The following is a 17,139-nucleotide window of genomic DNA, read 5'->3' on the forward strand; positions in this document are numbered from 1 at the left end:
CATATGATGGATTATTATACAATCCTTAAGAACCATGCTTTGATTCTTAAGATCATTTCTGGGGAAATGCTCATAAAAGTTAAGTTTAGGAGACAGGGTTTAAAATTATTGGTGAAATTTGAACACTCACATACTGCTAGTGAAAAGGTACAGAAATCACTTTAGAAAATAGGCAGCTTCTTAAGAAGCAAATACAGAGTTACTATTTAACCCAGCAATTGTCTTAGCTATATACCCCAGAGAAATGAAAACACATGACCACATAAAAGCTTGTACACGAATGTTCATAGCAGCATTATTCATAATAACGAAAAAGTGGTAACAACCCAAGTGTCCATCGATGGATGAATGGATAAACCCTACCTGGTATATTCAGACAATGGAATATTATCCAGCCATAAAAAGAAGTGAAGGAGTCCTGACACGTTACAACATGGATGGACCTAGAAGATGTCATGCTAAGTGAAAGAAGCCAGCCAAAGAGGACCACATTTTATATGATTCCTTTTATATGAAAAGTCCGGAACAGGCAAATCTATGGAGACAGAAAACGGATGAGTGCTTGCCAGGGGCTGGGGGTTCGGGGGAGGGTAGTAAATGCTACTGGTACGTGGTTTCTTTTTGGAGTGATGAAATGCTCTGAATCAAATGAAAATTGATTGTGGTGATGGTTGCACAACTCTATGAACATACTAACATCCACTGAGTTGTATATGTTATTTTTAAAAATTTTTTATTTCTTACACAATTTTAAAGGTTATTTTCCATTTGCAGTTATTACAGAATGTTGGCTATATTCTCTGTTGTACAATACATCTTTGTAGCCTGTCTTACACCCTATAGTTTGTACCTCTTATTTCCCCCACCCCTGCTTCCCTCTCCTCTCTGGTAACCACTAGTTTGTTCTCTATATCTGTGAGTCTACTTCTTTTTGGTTATATATTCACTAGTTGGTTGTATTTCTTAGATTCCACAGTATTTGTCTTTCTCTGTCTGATTTATTTCACTTAGCAGAGTTGTATACTTCAAATGGGTAAATTGTACAGTATGCGAGTTAACTCTCAAAGCTGTTAATTCAAAAAATAATATTGCATCTATAGTGTAATACCTATTATGTGTGTACCTATATATACAGAGAGAGACACACACACCCACAGACTACACATTTGGTACAGAAACACATACACAAAGACACACACATATATGTTAAAGTGGTTATTTATGGGTAGTGAGATTAGCCGTGATGTTTGCCTTTGTCATTAGGCTTTTCTGCATTTTTCAGAATCTTTTACCATAAACTTGAATCATTAGTGTAATCAAGAAATGAGCAGGCTTCCCTGGTGGCGCAGTGGTTAAGAATCTGCCTGCCAATGTAGGGGACATGGGTTCGAGCCCTGGCTGGGGAAGATCCCACATGCCGCGGAGCAACTAAGCCCATGCACCACAACTACTGAGCCTGCGCTCTAGAGCCCACGAGCCACAACTACTGAGCCCACACGCCACAACTACTGAGCCCGCGAGCCACAACTACTGAGCCCACGTGCCACAGCTACTGAAGCCCGCGTGCCTAGAGCCCGTGCTCCACAACAAGAGAAGCCACCGCAATGAGAAGCCCGCGCACTGCAACGAAGAGTAGCCCCTGCTCGCCACAACTAGAGAAAACCTGTGCACAGCAACGAAGACCCAATGCAGCCAAAAATAAATAAATAAAATAAATAAATTTTTTAGAAAAGAAAGAAACGAGCAATGGAAGCTATTTTTAAAGTCTACCTAAAGTCAGCCCTGAAAAGCCCGTCTGCAGCTCTGAGGAGCAGGGGATCCGGGGGAGCTGGAGGAGACCCAGGCAGCAGGCCGTCCGTCACACGTCCCTTGTCCCCTCCATGGGAGCCCTGGGGTCCCCGGGGTGCAGGTAGGGGTAGTGGGTGTGAGCACGTACTCTTTTGCAGCACAGCATTTAAACCATATTCGAGCTCCTCCGTGGTTACCTCTGTGTCCTGTTGAAGTGGAGACAACTGCTTTTTATGGCCCTCAGCACCTTCTCTCTTAGAGTTTCTTCCAGTTCTGGGCGTGATTGGGCTCAAGTGATTGGCCTCAGGACCCTGCTGGAGGCCCTGTGCCCTACTTCTCAGGGACCTGCGGGCCCCCAAAAAAGCGTGGGAAAACTTCCCCAATCCCCCAGCTGAAGCTCCCCAGGTGATTCTGATGCTGGCGGAGGTTTGGGGCTCAGTCTCCAAGCAACTGCACAGCAGAAGCACCTGGAGAGCTTTAAAAAAACCCCACACAGAGTTGGGGGGCTCACCCCAGGGCCCTCTTCAATCAGAAGACTTGGGAGTATGGCTCATGGGTTATTTTCAAAACCTCTAGGGGTGAATTTCAGAATCAGCGGTCTAAGGCGGGCTACTAAGTCCCACTGAATCTCCACATCCTCAGCCCTGAGAAGTTTGCTGGAAACGCAGAGTCTCAAGCCCCACCCAGACCTCCTGACCAGGAAACCTGCACTTCCAGGAGGACCTGGTGATCTTTATGTCCAAGACAGTGTGAGGAGCCCTCATGTCAGGCTCCTTTGTCCAGGACTTTGAACCAGCAGCGGGAAACACAGCTGCCTGTGGGGTGACTTTCACCTCTGCCCGCCCAGGCTCCACCCCTGAGCGCCTGAGGCCTGGGGAGTGGGCGCTGGGACGTGCAGCCCTAGTGAAGATTCACGGATGCAACCTCAGCCCCGCAGGAGCAGAGGAGGCCAGAGAGACAGAGCCCTGAGCCCGGTCATCTGGCTTGTCTGAAGAAGAGCAGGGCCAGGACCAAGCGCCTGAGCTCTAGAGGCTCCTTTGGGTTGTTACTGAAGGTTGAACGAATCTGCAACATTCCCTCCTTCCCTTCCAAACCCGGGTCTCTGTTTCTGGCAACTTCTGTGGTCTCCCACCTGCCTCCTCACTCTGGCAGCTCCCCCAGGCCAGTCCTACAGAGGCACCTGAGCTGGGAATTTCTCCCTCCTTCCCACTCTTCTCCAGCCCAGACTGTGGTCCCCAGGTCTCCCTGACCTGCCTGTTTATTTCAGTGCCCGAAAGCCCACCATTAGGGATTCATCCCCCAGGTGTAGGTGACACCCCTCTTCCACAGCTCAGAGCCTGGTCAGAGGAAAGATGCTCACATAGTCATTAGCTCCTTGCCCTGAATTGGTTTATCAGGCTTATTTTATTTCCGGCTTCCAACGGAGAAGCTTCCAGGGAACACAGATGGGGCAGTTCCCAGGACGATGGAAGCCCTGACAGGGGCAGGGAAAACCCAGGTCCCCCAGGAGCGGTCAGGGCCCCTCAGCAATAAAGCTGGGCAGCTGAGGATGGAAATGGAGGGTGCGAAGGGCTGCAGGCAGGGCACAGACGGTCTCTCCTTCCCAGTGCCCAGCCTGGCCGCGCCTCTGGTGCTAATGGACAAAATGCCCGTGCGCGTCTGCAGTCTAACGGCGGCCTCCCTGAATATCACCGCCTCTGGCCAGAGCGGACAGAAGGCTTCCTTTACTCATCTGAGCTCCTTGGGGTGCTACTGCTGTATCCACAGCGCAGACTGGGATGGGAGATGGTGCGGAGGTGGCAGTCTTTAGGGCCTCTTGTATGCACTGGTCTCACTTTGCGACCAGCTCCATCAAGCCTCAGGCACCAAACCTCGGGCACCAAGCCTCTGGGAAGTGTAACAACAACCTTCCTGCATCCTCAGGGGGAAAGCCGGGCCCCTCAGCACTGCAGGGGATCCAGGGCAGCCTACCTCACCGGCGACTTGTGTAAACAGGGCCCGGAGCTGCCGTTCCTCCTCTGTCTCCTGGCCAGGCGGAGTCGGCATTGGTGGCTGAAAATTAACCAGAGGGACTTGCACTGAACCCACAAAAAGGAAACTTGAAATGGCAGGAAAGAAGAGCTCCAGGCTGAAGGTGGTGTCACCCCATGGGAGAAGCCGGGACCTCCCAGCCACATGATGCCGTGCGCTCTGTAGCTGAGCTCTGAACTGGCTGCTGCCTGTGGCATTACGGTCTCCATTCCTCGTGAAGCTTTTTTAGGAGTGTCTGGAACGACTTTGTCAGTGGGACTCTTAAGACTCCTTGCCTAAAGGAGGCCTGACCCCTGACTGCGTTAGGGTCCCTGCAGCTCCTCTATCTCAACACTCATTAGATACCTCAACACTCAACACTCATGGACTAATTAGATATCTCAACTCTCAACACTCAACACTCATGGACTAATTACTTGCTTAATCATCTGACTTTGAGGGCAGGAGACTGTTGCTAGCACAGAACCCAGGAACTGGAGTGTGGAAAGCTCAGTCAATGTTTTGGGTGTTTCGTCTTCTTCTGTTTTGGGCCCCATTAACAAGCCCCCGCTTGGTGCCTGCTACACCTCAGCGCCTCTTAGAAACTTTACAGCCCCGGGACAAGTAGAAAGTCAGCCCCTTGTCACTCCCACATGCAATGCAGGGAAGAAGTAATGTGTTCCCCCGAGAATCTAGAAAAAGAGATCTTTTTGAAAAGAATGTACCTGCCTCTCTTATTTTCTTTCTATCATTTGTTTTTCTTAAATTGGGCACACGTTTAAGATACTCCACTCCCTCTGGGGACAGCAGCTGCTTCTCAGGGAAAAGAGAAAGTCGGTAGCACAAAGGAAGATCACCCCAAACACAGCTTTCTAGCAAGCACCTACCTCACTACCATGCCGGGTTCTGTTGGGCCAGGGGAGTTTGGAAGGCACAAGTCGTTCTCCAGGAGGTTAGAGCCAAGGTGCTTATCTACCTGATCGCAGATAGCCATTCCTTGAACTCCAGAGTTTTAAATGACGCTATGGTTAGAGGGACGAGTTCAAGGATGTCACTGAGTCCCACCCTCCAAGGTAACCGAAAAGGCTCACCTCAGGACGGTCGATGTCTACAGTTCCGCCCATGTCCCTGTGGGGACAGAAAGCACCCGACTCAATGTGGGTTAACTTCCTCCTTAGAACCTGCAGCGCTGAAGGGCCCAGACGTACGGAAGGTTCTGTCCCACTGGAGCCCTCCTTTCTCAGCGACATTCCATCTCACCAGGCTGCAGATCTGTATGTGGCTCTCCCTCCGCCATCACCACTCAGACTCTGCCCAGCATGAAAATGAGAGGGAGGCGGCTTAGCCATCACCCAAAGAGAACTTGCAAAGCCTGGACCTCCAGAAGTGAAAGAAGCTAAACCAGCAGTCATTCCCTATTTCCTGGATGCGCTCTGACCAGGGATGTTTATGAAGTGTTACACATTCAATAGAATAGCAGAACCTCTGAGGTCCCATAAGCAGAGAGGATTCGTGACACGCTCCCCATAAACTCTGTCTCATTGGAGACGGTCATTCAACCTACTGAGGGTTAACTATTCGTGAGGGAATTTTAAAAGATTATAGAGCAAGTTGAGTTGGACCAAAAAGACTGGCCCTGGGACAGCATCATTTGCCCCTGTCCCTCTTGCAGAAGCAACCCTTGTTCCCACTGGAGGTAGGGGAGTCGTGGGTTGTATGCTTATTTTTGGGCAAAGAGGAAAGATAACTGGGAAGATGTTTATTTTGCTGTTCACATCCTTAGGGGAACCTGTAGTGTTTGGAAAGCAGTGACACTGGAGCAGGCTTCAGCTTCTGTTGATACTGAAAGCATTCGGAAGAATCTACTCTTTTCAAATTCAAACCTGAAGCGCTCCCAAATAAAAACTGCTGGAGGGACTTCCCTGGTGGTCCAGTGGTTAAGAATCCGCCTTCCAATGCAGGGGATGCGGGTTCGATCCCTGGCCAGGGAACTGAGATCCCACATGCCACTAAGATCCCAACTAAGCCCGTGTGCCACAACTAGAGAAGCCCGCGTACTGCAACGAAGAGCCCACACGCTGCAATGAAAGATCCCGCGTGCCGCAACTAAGACCGGATGCAGCCAAATAAATAAATATTAAAACAAACAAAAAACAAATAACTGCTGGAAGCTCAAAGGGAACAGAAACAGGCAAACACGAGGATGGCACCGGGCAGCCTCCCTCTCCTCCTCTCCCCCTGGGCCACCACAGAGCTATCAGAGCCCTTTTATTGTTCAGAACCCTCTCATGAGAACTAAACCAGTGGAAAGAGCTTCGTGTGGCTCTTCTGTTATTGACTACGGAGCTGATTTTTAGGATCATTATCAGAGCAGGTCGAGTATCTCCTTCAGGGCAAGGGGGAGTACGGAGTTGGCTTTGCCACCTAGAAACCACCAATGCCGAGGACTCGGACCTCACCCCACTGATGGGACTGAGAACAAGAAGTGCAGGATTGGAACAGCCTGACTTTCTCTCTCTTCCACCCACAAGAGTCACCAATCTGCCTCGATCCGAATGGGGTGCTTTTGCGTGAACAGATGCTGGGACGTTCATCCTCAGGTTGTGCTAGTACATGGGAGAAGACTGGAGAGCAGCTCTCCAGCACAGTTTTTAAAAATTAGAGACTTTATTGCTTCGATTGAGCTGATGAGAAAGAAACATGACTCTTGCATTGGTTTGGGAAACCCAACCAGACTCTCTAATTGGGAGTGCAGTTGACCCTTGAACAACCTAGGTTTGAACTGCTTGGGTCAAAAGAGGCAGATTTTTTGCAATAAATATAGTACGATGTTTACAATCCCTGGTTGGTTGAACCCACAGGTTCAGAACGCGCGTGTGCCGAGCGCTGACTGCAGGACTTGAGTGTGGGAGGGTTTTGGTATCCATGGCGGGTCCTGGAACCGATCCCCTGCAGATAGCGAGGATGACTGTATTCTCAGCACACGCTATCCCACTAGACAACAGATAAAGCCAGAGCAGACCATGGAGTCACAGCTGTCTCTACCTTGTTATCTCAGGTTGATCCTTTGTTGGGGATTGATCTGACTTAAATACAGAATTCCTAGATCTTGCCATTCTCTTGTGATCCCTCGAAATGGAGTCTTGTATCTTGAACCCCTTTTTTCCTCTGCCACAGAACAAAAAATTGCTAACAGGCAGTAATGGGAAATTTTTTCCATAGAAGTACCTGATACAAAATAATTTTGCTAAGACACAGAAAAGGAGAGGTGGCAGAATGTCAGGGATAGAGAATGGCAGTCATACTGGTGTGGTGTAAGCCCAAGGCAGTTAGCTTTCTTGATTGTAATGTAAGTGCCTGACATTAAGCTTTTTTTAAAAAAATTAATTAATTAATTTTTTGGCTGCATTGGGTCTTCGTTGCTGCACGTGGGCTTTCTCTAGTTGCGGCGAGTGGGGGCTACTCTTTGTTGCGGTGCGTGGGCTTCTCATTGCGGTGGCTTCTCTTGTTGCGGAGCACGGGCTCTAGGCACGCGGACTTCAATAGTTGTGGCATGTGGGCCCAGTAGTTGTGGCTCACGGGCTCTAGAGCACAGGCTCAGTAGTTGTGGCGCATGGGCTCCATGCTCCGTGGCATGTGGGATCTTCCCAGACCAGGGCTCGAACCCATGTCCCCTGCATTGGCAGGCGGATTCTTAACCACTGTGCCACTGGGGAAGCCCCTGACATTAAGCTTTCGATTGCTGGGGCAGCTGCTTCAAAGACATCCATCTGGAATAAACACATTGCCAGCTTCACAGCTGGACAAAGAGCCAGCGCCCCACTCTGGAGTTCCCTGTTTTTAGAAAGCTCTGGTAGACCAGATAACTGACTGGCCACTTGCCTTTCCCTTCCCCTGCTTTAATTCCAGCTCTTATGTTTCAAACTCACCAAGGGTGAACCTACGAAATCTAGGCACCCCACCCTTGACCTCAGTAAAAGCAGACCCTGGGGTCCTCTCCCCTACCCCCTGCCCCTGTGTGGCCCTGGGAGGGCCAGGTACCCTCCAGGACCAATGAATAATACATTTATTTTTGAAAGTTCCCTGACGGCTATTGCTGAGGTGTCTTGCAGTCATAATAAGAACCACAAGGGCTGGTCCAGCCACAACATTGGCTCTGGTTGGGGAAATGTCTGCGGGGGTCTCGCCTCAAATAGTACAGGTCCAGGCTGTGCCTCAGGCATTCAGCCCATAGCATCACATCAATAGGATGAGACCAGCTCAAAACAACTTGCTAACATTTATTTAAACTGGAGCTAAAAGAAAGTGACATTCTTCAAACTTGCAACAGCCATGCCTTCATCGTGCACAGAAATGACTTTCTCATCCCTCAGTGTGGCTCCCATTCCAGGAGCTTCTTGGTTAAAGGGTCTGGAAAATGAAGGGCTCCAGCCAGGAGGGTCTTGTGAGCGTGCTTCTGGGAGCATTTGGGGGAAGCAATTTTTTAACGGTTTGTTTGAGGGAGGGGAGGAGCGGGACTAAAATGGACATGCATCTTGCTTTGCAAATGGATAAGGAACCCCCCCTGCTTGGGTTCCCAGGGGGGTCATAGGAAAGGGAAGAATGGTGACTTCTCTGGAAATGAACCACAAAATGGAGAGGGATTCTTGAACCTGTGACTCACCGAGTAATGGCTTTCTTCTCCGAGAAGATCTGCAGGCAGAAATCGGCTGCCTGATGGGGCCCGAAAGTGCTAGGAATCACAGTGTACGCCCCAGGGGGCAGCGAGAACCGGTCAGAGACTTCTCTCAGGTTGATGGACGTCTTGCTTCTGACCTGGGAGGCGTGGTGTCTGAAGAAGTCTTTGTTCAGGTGTCTGTCTTGGCCGGGGCACTGCAGTGAGGAGTAAGGGGGTGGTTTCTCCAAGGAGGGCTGTTGGTCCTGGCTGTTTGGACACAGTGTGGGGACAGGCCATTGAATCTCAGGCGTGAAGCCAAGGAGGAACTGAGTCTAGAACTCAGATGGTGACTCTGAGGAGAAGAATGGCCCCCACCCACCTGGTAAATGGCATAACCGATGGTCAGCATGCTGGCACCAAACCTCTTGAGTTTTCTTCGATCTTTCTGCAAAAGGGCTACAAGGAAAGTACGTTTCTCCTGCCCCTCATCTTTCTCAGTCAGGGACAATTTTATTTGTGGATTGGTCCAAAAGGTATCTGCCATTTGAAAGAGGAAGATTATTTTCCCTTCCTTAAAAAAAAACAAACAAGAATAACAAAAAACACAAAGGAGGGACTTCCCTGGTGGTCCAGTGGTTAAGCATCTGCCTTCCAATGCAGGGGACTTGGGTTTGATCCCTGGTCGGGGAGCTAAGATCCCACATGCCGTGGAGCAGCTAAGCCCGTGTGCTGCAACTACTGAGCCCGCGCTCCACAACTAGAGAGAAGCCCACGCACCACAACTAAGACCCGACGCAACCAAATAAATAAATGTAGAAAAAAACCCACAAAGGACACATACACATACACACACGTGCACCCCTACCACATCCTCCCAAACCTGAGAAAACAGTTCTTCCCTTTCTGTCCCGACCTCCTCTTGCCCTCCTTTCTGTAATCTCCTGTGAGAACGCAGTGTCCCCTCTTCCATTTCCACCCTCCTTCCAACCACTTCCCACACAGCTTTTTAAAGACATTCTTCTGGGGCTAGTCGGCTACAGTGTGCACCATCTTATTTTTCCACTTGGCGTTTAAAGGAGAGTGCAGTGCCCTTGTGGTCGTCCCCCAGCATCCGCTTAGTGGTTGCACAATTTGAGCAGGATGGACCTCACCCCCAGCTCCAAGGATGAGCGCTGAGTAATCTGTGCTAGTCCCTCTTACCACGGAGAATTGGAACAAAGCCCATCAGCCGTAGCATTCACCAGGCAATCTCAGCAGCTCCCAATTAGAGGGACGTTGAGGCCTTTTGTGGAATGACCATTAGGAGCTCTTGCCGTGCGTGTGAGTGAGAGGTCAGGATACTGCTGGCAGCCCTCCTGTGACTATAAAGAGAACCAGACAGAGGAAGAAGTCAACAGAGGGAAGAGGGCAGGACAGAGGATCGCAAACAAATGGGCGGACAGAACCAGGCCTGATGCCCTCCGTCTCCTCTGAACTTTCCAATTACGGAGGACGATACATCCTTTTTGTTGATAAACCAGTGTGAGCTGTGCTTTCTATTACTTATAACAGAAAATAACTTAAGTGGTAAAACATGGGCGTTTCCCTGAGCAATTCTTATCTAACTTCCTGTTCAGTCTTTGTAGCCCTCTTTTCCTGGTCACCCCTGAAATCCCGCTGTCGACCTCTACTCTTTCCCGAGGGTCCTGGCCCTGACTCACCAATATCCAGCAAGTGGACTGGACACCTGGGAAAGACAGAGAGTGACAGGCGGGCTACCCACCCAGGAAGCTGCGGCAGCCACCAGCTGTGGCGCCCCGCACCCAGCTTCCCTGAGGGACCGCCACCACCCACTTGGGGACAGTATCCCCCTCCAGGGCGTCAGGAGTGGGGTTGCAGACCTCTACTTTGTCAAAGTGGGCCTGGAAGTCTCTGAATGCCATCCTGCCACCAAGGGGAGATGCAGCACGTGGGGGGTGATGGTTATGACGTGGTCTACCCGTTCGTTCACTCATCTAACAAACAGCTACAAGGGCCGGCTGCTTCCTCAAGGAGCAGGGAGACCTCAGGTGTGAGAAGATGGAAAATGCACACCAAAAAGTAGAGGCGAAAAAAGTTTAAACGGGCAAAAATACAGGTTGATTATATGTAAGTGCTGCAAGGAAGTTAGACTAGGGTGAGGGGTGAGACTGCGGGCCTGGGGCTACTTTAAACAGGGAGGCCTCTCTGATCAGGTGTGGAGGCCTGAGGCATGGGGGACGGGAAAGGTGGCTCTCTGTGAGCTCCAGGCAGGTAGGGAGCAAGGTCCTGACACAGATACCTTCCTCATGTGCTCACGGAACACCAGGAAGGCCAATGAGGTGGTCCAAGGTGTCAGCAAATGATAAGATACAAAGATAATGGTGGGTCAGGTTGGTCACCATAAGGCTTTTGACTCGGACAAGATGGAGAGCCCCTGGAAGGTGTTACATGGAGGAGGGATGGGACCCGGGGCTGCTGTGTTGAGAACAGACTTCAGGGGCACAGATGTCACCAGCTAGGAAGTTAGTGCCATCATCCAGGGAAGAGATGAGGGTGGTCGGTCCAGGCTGGTAGGAGGGAGGTGGTGAGCAGGGATCAGATTTGAGACACATTCTGAAGGTAGATCTTACAGGACTTGCTGACGGACTGGATGTGGGGAAGGAGAGAAGGAGAGGAATCAAGGTTTTGGTTTGAGCAACTGGAAGGAGAGAAATGCGGGGGTGTTGAAGCAAGTTAGGGAGATGTTAACCGAGCTGTCGATTAGACGTTCAAGGGGAGATTTAGCGGGCAGGTGAGTATGCGGGTCTGGAATTCCAGGGAAAGGAACTGGGAGTTATCAGTGTGAAGACAGTCTTTAAACTCCTGAGACAGGATGAGGTGCCCTAAATACGGGGAGCAGATAGCGAGGAGGGGGTCCATGGACTAAGCCCTGGAGCCCTTCAATGCTAACAGGTTAGGGGGCTGGGGAGGGACCGGGATGGGACACTGAGAAACAACCCAGGTAGCACCTGGGATGCAGGGAGCACCGTGGCAACTATGTCAAATTCTGCTGACGGATCAAGTCGATCAGATTCAGCAAAGTGAGAGTCCGGGGTGTCCTTGGCAAGTGCAGGTTCAGCGGATGGTGGAGCACATGCCACAGTTGAGGGTCGTCAGGATAGGGAGGGTGGAGAGGAACTGGTGAGTTTTGTGTAGCGAAGAGGAGAGAAAAGGCTTGGTGGTTTCAGTGGGTCAGGAGAAACTTTTTTCCTTTGAAGTAGGTGAAATGACAGCACTGTATTGCGAATGAAAATGATTCAGTGACAGAGAGGAGTTCATAAATGAGAGAGGGGAAAGTTTTGGGAGTATGTCCTGGGAGGGGGGGACGTAAGAGATTGGAAAGGCTTTGATGTCAAGGTTCCCAGAGGAAAGGCTCCAGATTCAGAGTGCTGACAGTTTTAATGCCACGCACTGCCCGGGCCAGTTTCAGCCCCAGGTGTCGGGCGCAGCTCCTTTTGGAAGGGCAGTCATGGTGCAGGGCTGGACCGTGGGCCGTGCACAGGGCACTCCCTTTGCTGGGTCTCTCCCTGTGGGTTTCCTCATTTCCTCTGCCCTGTTTCTGCTTCCTTCTGGGCCTGACTTTCCTTCCACTAGCTTGACTTCAGGTAGCCTCTCAAACTCTGTTCCCACCTCCTGCTCATATTTGGCAATTCGTGGGAGAATCCGAATTCCAGACCTCACCTTTCTTCTGGTTTGCTCTTTTCATGTAACTCATCAACCCTGTACAGTACTCAAAATTCAAGGTCAATGTGTGTCTAATGTCCAATTCAACAGCTTGTCAATCTCTCAAACACCCTGTATGTTTTCCACAAACTTCTTCTACTTATGAACTCATGGTTCCTGAGACAGATGGCTAGCAGGACACCAAGCTCATTCACCAGGCGGGGCCTTCCAGCTAGGGGAGGATGAAAACGGTGGCGTGTCTTAATTCTGGGTCAAGGCTTTTAGGAATTGGGGATATCTTCTCCAAAGGTTTTTTTTTTTTTTTTCCTCTTCTGCTGGCTTCCTGCAGGTGACTGTGTCACTCCAGGGGATGGTAGAGCCACACGAAGGATGGAGCTTGAGTCCCTAATCGCTGCATGGAGAGAGCCGCCCACAGAATAGGAATGTCTTCCTGGACGGTTACAATGAGTGAGAAATACACTTGATTGCGTTTGAGTCTATACATTTTGAGTCTATTTGTTACAGCAGCTGGTGCTACCTGGAGTCACTGGAAGTGTGGAACCACCGTAACGGAATCTAAAATACGTGAGGCCAGCTTAGCAGCTGGGCCAGAGGATGCAAGGGAACACTCGAGCTGGAAAATAGATATCCATGTTATTAAGGGCAAAAACACTTGCCACAGTTGTTGTCTGTAAAATATGTAAATATACTGAAGCCAGAACAAATGCCCACTGACGCTGCGCTCAAGGGGAAAAGAAGGGAAGAAACTGGAATATTAATTCCTGTGTGCTAGCTTTTGCATGTTGTATTTAATAAAGTGTTATAAAAAAAAGAGATGAGTTCAGGCTAGAATGGACTGATTTGAGCACGTGAAAGGGAAGAGAGCTAGAAATCCAGAAATTGTGGCCTTGGGACTTCCCTCATGGTCCAGTGGCTAAGAATCCGCCTTCCATTTTTTTCGGGCAAATATTGATTCTGCTAAAGACCACTAGGTGTCCTCTATTGGTTGTATTACTTCAGAGTTCTATATTCTGAAACACCAAAACTGTCTTCTTTGAAATTATTCATTTATACTCTCTTAGAATCACCTAATTGCTTGGCTATCTATGTCTAGATAAACTAGACGACAATGAATATTCATTTATGTAAAGATTATTTCTCTTTATCTATACTTTCTCCTCAGGTTAAAGAAAGAGTTTGTTAAGTTCATTCTCTAAAAAATCATTTTTATTCCAAGAGAATTGTTTTCAATATTATACTGTGTGTTTTTTTAAGATGGTATTTTAACAGACACCCTGAAGTTCTAATGTACGGTGTAATGAGCTCTATTTGGACAGGCAGTATTATTAAGTCAAGACAATTAAAAAGAGATTGACAAAGTATGTGTGGGTGTATGTGTGTGTGTGTGTGTGTGTGTTAGGGGTAAGATATATAATTTTATGAATGCTTTTTGGTTAGTCCCTTGCAGCAGATCTATATAATCCTGATGCTTTTGACATGGAGATGTCAGTTTAACGCTAAAATATAAGATCAAATTTGAAAAAAAAAAAAAAAAAAGAATCTGCCTTCCAACGCAGGGGACGCGGGTTTGATCCCTGGCTGGGGAACTACGGTTCCACGTGCCGCGGGGCAACTAAGCCCACGTGCCACAGAAGAGCCCGCGTGCCACAACGAAAGATCCCTCATGCTGCAATTAAGACCCGACGCAGCCAAAAATAAAATAATTAAAAAGTATGTAATTCTTTAAAAAAAAAAAAAAAAAGAATTTGTGGTCTTGCAGGGCTGGATGCACCAACTCTTTCTGGACCCGACGGGAAGAAATAAGATTGAAAAAAGCCCCCAGAGATGAAGGCCCATTAAAGTTTTCAGTTAAACAGAGATTCAGCCCTGTGGAAAGTCCAGGTTAGGAATGTTTCCTTCCCACTTAAGTCTGTATTTTTAGATGCTCTCAGGTAGAAGCTTTCAAGGGTCCCTGTGACCAAGCTGGGCACGGAGGGAGTGTACCTGTGAGCGTCAGGGCTGCTTGTCTTCGAATTCACGTGCAAGCGGGGATGATGGCGTGCTCAGAGGAAGGAGGTTGGGCCGGAGACCAGAGGCTCAGCCCCATGTTTTCTGGATCGCACTAACTCCCCTGGGCCTCTTAAACCTGTAGATACGGTGAGTCCCCCAAACGTGACATTACATTCTCTGCCAACCTGGGTTTTGAGACAAATGGATTTGATTTGCCAATAAAATAAAAGAAAATAGAAGAGAAAAAGCAGCGTTTCTTACACCTAAGGGCACTGAGACACGCTCCACACCTGTGATGGAGTTAATACGGAAAGGAAAGCAGAGACAAGCACCGTACCAGAACGCCCCATCGTCCAGAGCAGCGTGACACAGGCGCTTTTGCTCGGCTGGGCCAACGGAATGCCGCTCAGAAGAACCAGGGGTGAACAAAGCCAGCGTTAGGTACAAGGTCGCGGACAGCAGTGGGAATGACACTGGCCTTGGGGTGGGACCTGCCCCTCCCTAGGAACCAGGGTCCACGTTATGTGGGGAATTGATCCTGATCGGGGGCCCTGGAAATGTGCCGGGGGGTGGAGAGGTTGGTGGGAAAGTACATCTCCAAGCGCAGCTGATGCAAAAAGGCCCTCAGGACCACTGGACCCGCCTCCACAGAAGGGTCTCCTGGGGCCGTCACAGGGAGTTGAACATGAACAGGGCGGCAGAAGGGGCCCAACCAGAAGCCACAGCGGGCTGAGATGTGGGGCCTGGAACACTCCCTCTACCTCTCCTCTTGGTCTACAAGCTGACGCTTTGAAGAGTGGTGATAATACCTCACGTTCACCCGTGCTTGACATTAAACATACCAAGTAGCTTTTTTTTTCTAAAATTTATTTATTTACTTATTTATTTATGGCTATGTTGGGTCTTCGTTTCTGTGCGAGGGCTTTCTCTAGTTGCGGCGAGCGGGGGCCACTCTTCATCGCGGTGCGCGGGCCTCTCACTATCGCGGCCTCTCTTGTTGCGGAGCACAGGCTCCAGACGCGCAGGCTCAGTAGTTGTGGCTCACGGGCCTAGTTGCTCCGCGGCATGTGGGATCTTCCCAGACCAGGGCTCGAACCCGTGTCCCGTGCGTTGGCAGGCAGACTCTCAACCACTGCGCCACCAGGGAAGCCCCCAAGTAGCTTCTTTACAAGACTGTGCTAGGAAGCCAGGTGAGCTTCTGCCAGGTAGACGAGCCCGCCTATGGGCAAGAAGGCTCAGGTGCACAGCGCCCATTGTCCTGCAGACTCAGGAGTTCCACCTCCAGATCCACGGAGTTTCTGTGACCCCCATGACTACCTCTAAATAGTTCAAACTGAGTCACCACCACTGCGGTGCTGTAAGTGGTGTGTCTACCTCACCTACACCCTGTAGACCTTGTCTTGGATGGGGGCGGGGAGGACTCAGAACAACTCTCCAGTCCGGGGAAGAGCAGTACCCAGGGCCAATATCTTTTAAGTGGCCCTCCCTAGACACCTTGTGGGCCTGGGGGAGTAAGCAGCCCTTTCAGGCCTGTTCTCACAGCAGGCAGGGTCAGGGTCAGGGATCGGCTTGTGGACCAGCCCCCCATCACCCCGAGGCCGAGTGGGAGAGAAGGCAAGCTTGTGTCCAGCCTCGAGCCAGGGAAAATGCACTTCCTTTATTTCTCCCTCTGCGTGTTTCCCAGGAGGGGGAAAAAGGGTTCGGCCCTTTTACACACGGCGTTCCCTGAACCGAGAGACTCAGAATCTATTCACCGTAGGAAGCGGTCTCATTAATGTGGGTTTATCTCTTTCTCTCCATTTCCAACTGGAGAGGGAGGCTGATCTCTTCCCTCCTTTGATGGGTCTGAGGAGACAGAAGCCCAACGGACGACAGGGATGGTGGCACAAGCCCAGCGATGGGGCTGACAGGCAGGCCGGGAGGTCTGCTTAATGAAGCCCCCAGCACACCGACGGGCGGGGGGTGGTCCCTCTGCGGGAGCCGAGGACAAACACCGCTCAGTTTTACTGAAGCTCTAGACTCGCTACCAGGCTCCCTGGAGCCTTCCAAGCCGTGGGTGGGCAGGAGTAGGGAGGGGTTAGGGGGCCCTGCCTGAGCCAGAACACACCCCCTATCCCAGTCACCTAGGCTGTTTCCCGGGGAACGAGGAGGGGACACATACAAGACAGGCAGCCCTTTCTTTATAATCGGGGGCCGTATAAACAGCCCAGGTGGCTGCTCTGTGATGGGTGCATTTCCCGCTGCACTTCCTCTGTGTCGCTGGGGGCCACCGGGCCTCTGGCCGATGGTCAGTGACCACGGGAGAGAACACTTTAACGACCTGCTTGGCAATGTTTCAGGGATTCTCACACCTGAAGTACTCATTGCCATGCCACCTGCACCCAACACACACACACACACACACACACACACACACACAGACACACACACACACACACACAGACACACACACACACACACACACACACACACACACACACACACACACACACACACACAGGAGCTCTTCATCACTGGGATGAAGCCTTCACCATATTGTGGGATATAAAGTTCCCATGGGAGGTAATACAGTTACTGACATAATACAATTACGTGAAAGGTAAAGGGCACCGTGAGTCTTCAAGTTTGAGGGCATGGAGGGCCCGAGGGCAGAAGTAAGGTCCAGAAGCGGGACAGGACCCTCCCTGAACAGGAGCCAGGAGAGAACCGTAGTCAGGCTGCTCCCTCTTCACACGTGCACAAGCCAGCCCTGGCCTCGTACCCCGTGAGCTGTAGGAAGGTGGGGATCGGTCAGAAGGATGGGGCGGGGACTGACCTGTCGCTCCAGGACCCGGTCCACTCAACTTGGCCCCAAGGGTTCCGGACTCTGATGAGCTCTATTTTCTGGCCTCGGAAGCTTACCTAAAAGGGAAAAGCGTCAGAGAAATGTGAGAATGCTAAATCTATCTGTGAGCTCCAGGGTGGGTTCTCTC

The 17,139-nt window shown here is 50.3% G+C and overlaps 1 protein-coding gene across 1 annotated transcript in view; it reads right to left on the reverse strand.

Annotated features, from left to right (window-relative positions):
- Nucleotides 1–17,139, reverse strand: part of CAPN9 (calpain 9) — a 52,179-nt gene that overhangs the window by 10,565 nt on the left and 24,475 nt on the right. Inside the window, 7 exon segments of the mRNA XM_068547879.1 lie at nucleotides 1,937–1,994; nucleotides 3,760–3,840; nucleotides 4,890–4,926; nucleotides 8,462–8,670; nucleotides 8,835–8,992; nucleotides 10,218–10,378; nucleotides 16,983–17,068. Coding sequence (XP_068403980.1) covers nucleotides 1,937–1,994; nucleotides 3,760–3,840; nucleotides 4,890–4,926; nucleotides 8,462–8,670; nucleotides 8,835–8,992; nucleotides 10,218–10,378; nucleotides 16,983–17,068 — 790 coding nt within the window.

The sequence above is a fragment of the Eschrichtius robustus genome, chromosome 7 (assembly GCF_028021215.1).
Source record: "Eschrichtius robustus isolate mEscRob2 chromosome 7, mEscRob2.pri, whole genome shotgun sequence".
Classification (NCBI taxonomy): domain Eukaryota; kingdom Metazoa; phylum Chordata; class Mammalia; order Artiodactyla; family Eschrichtiidae; genus Eschrichtius; species Eschrichtius robustus.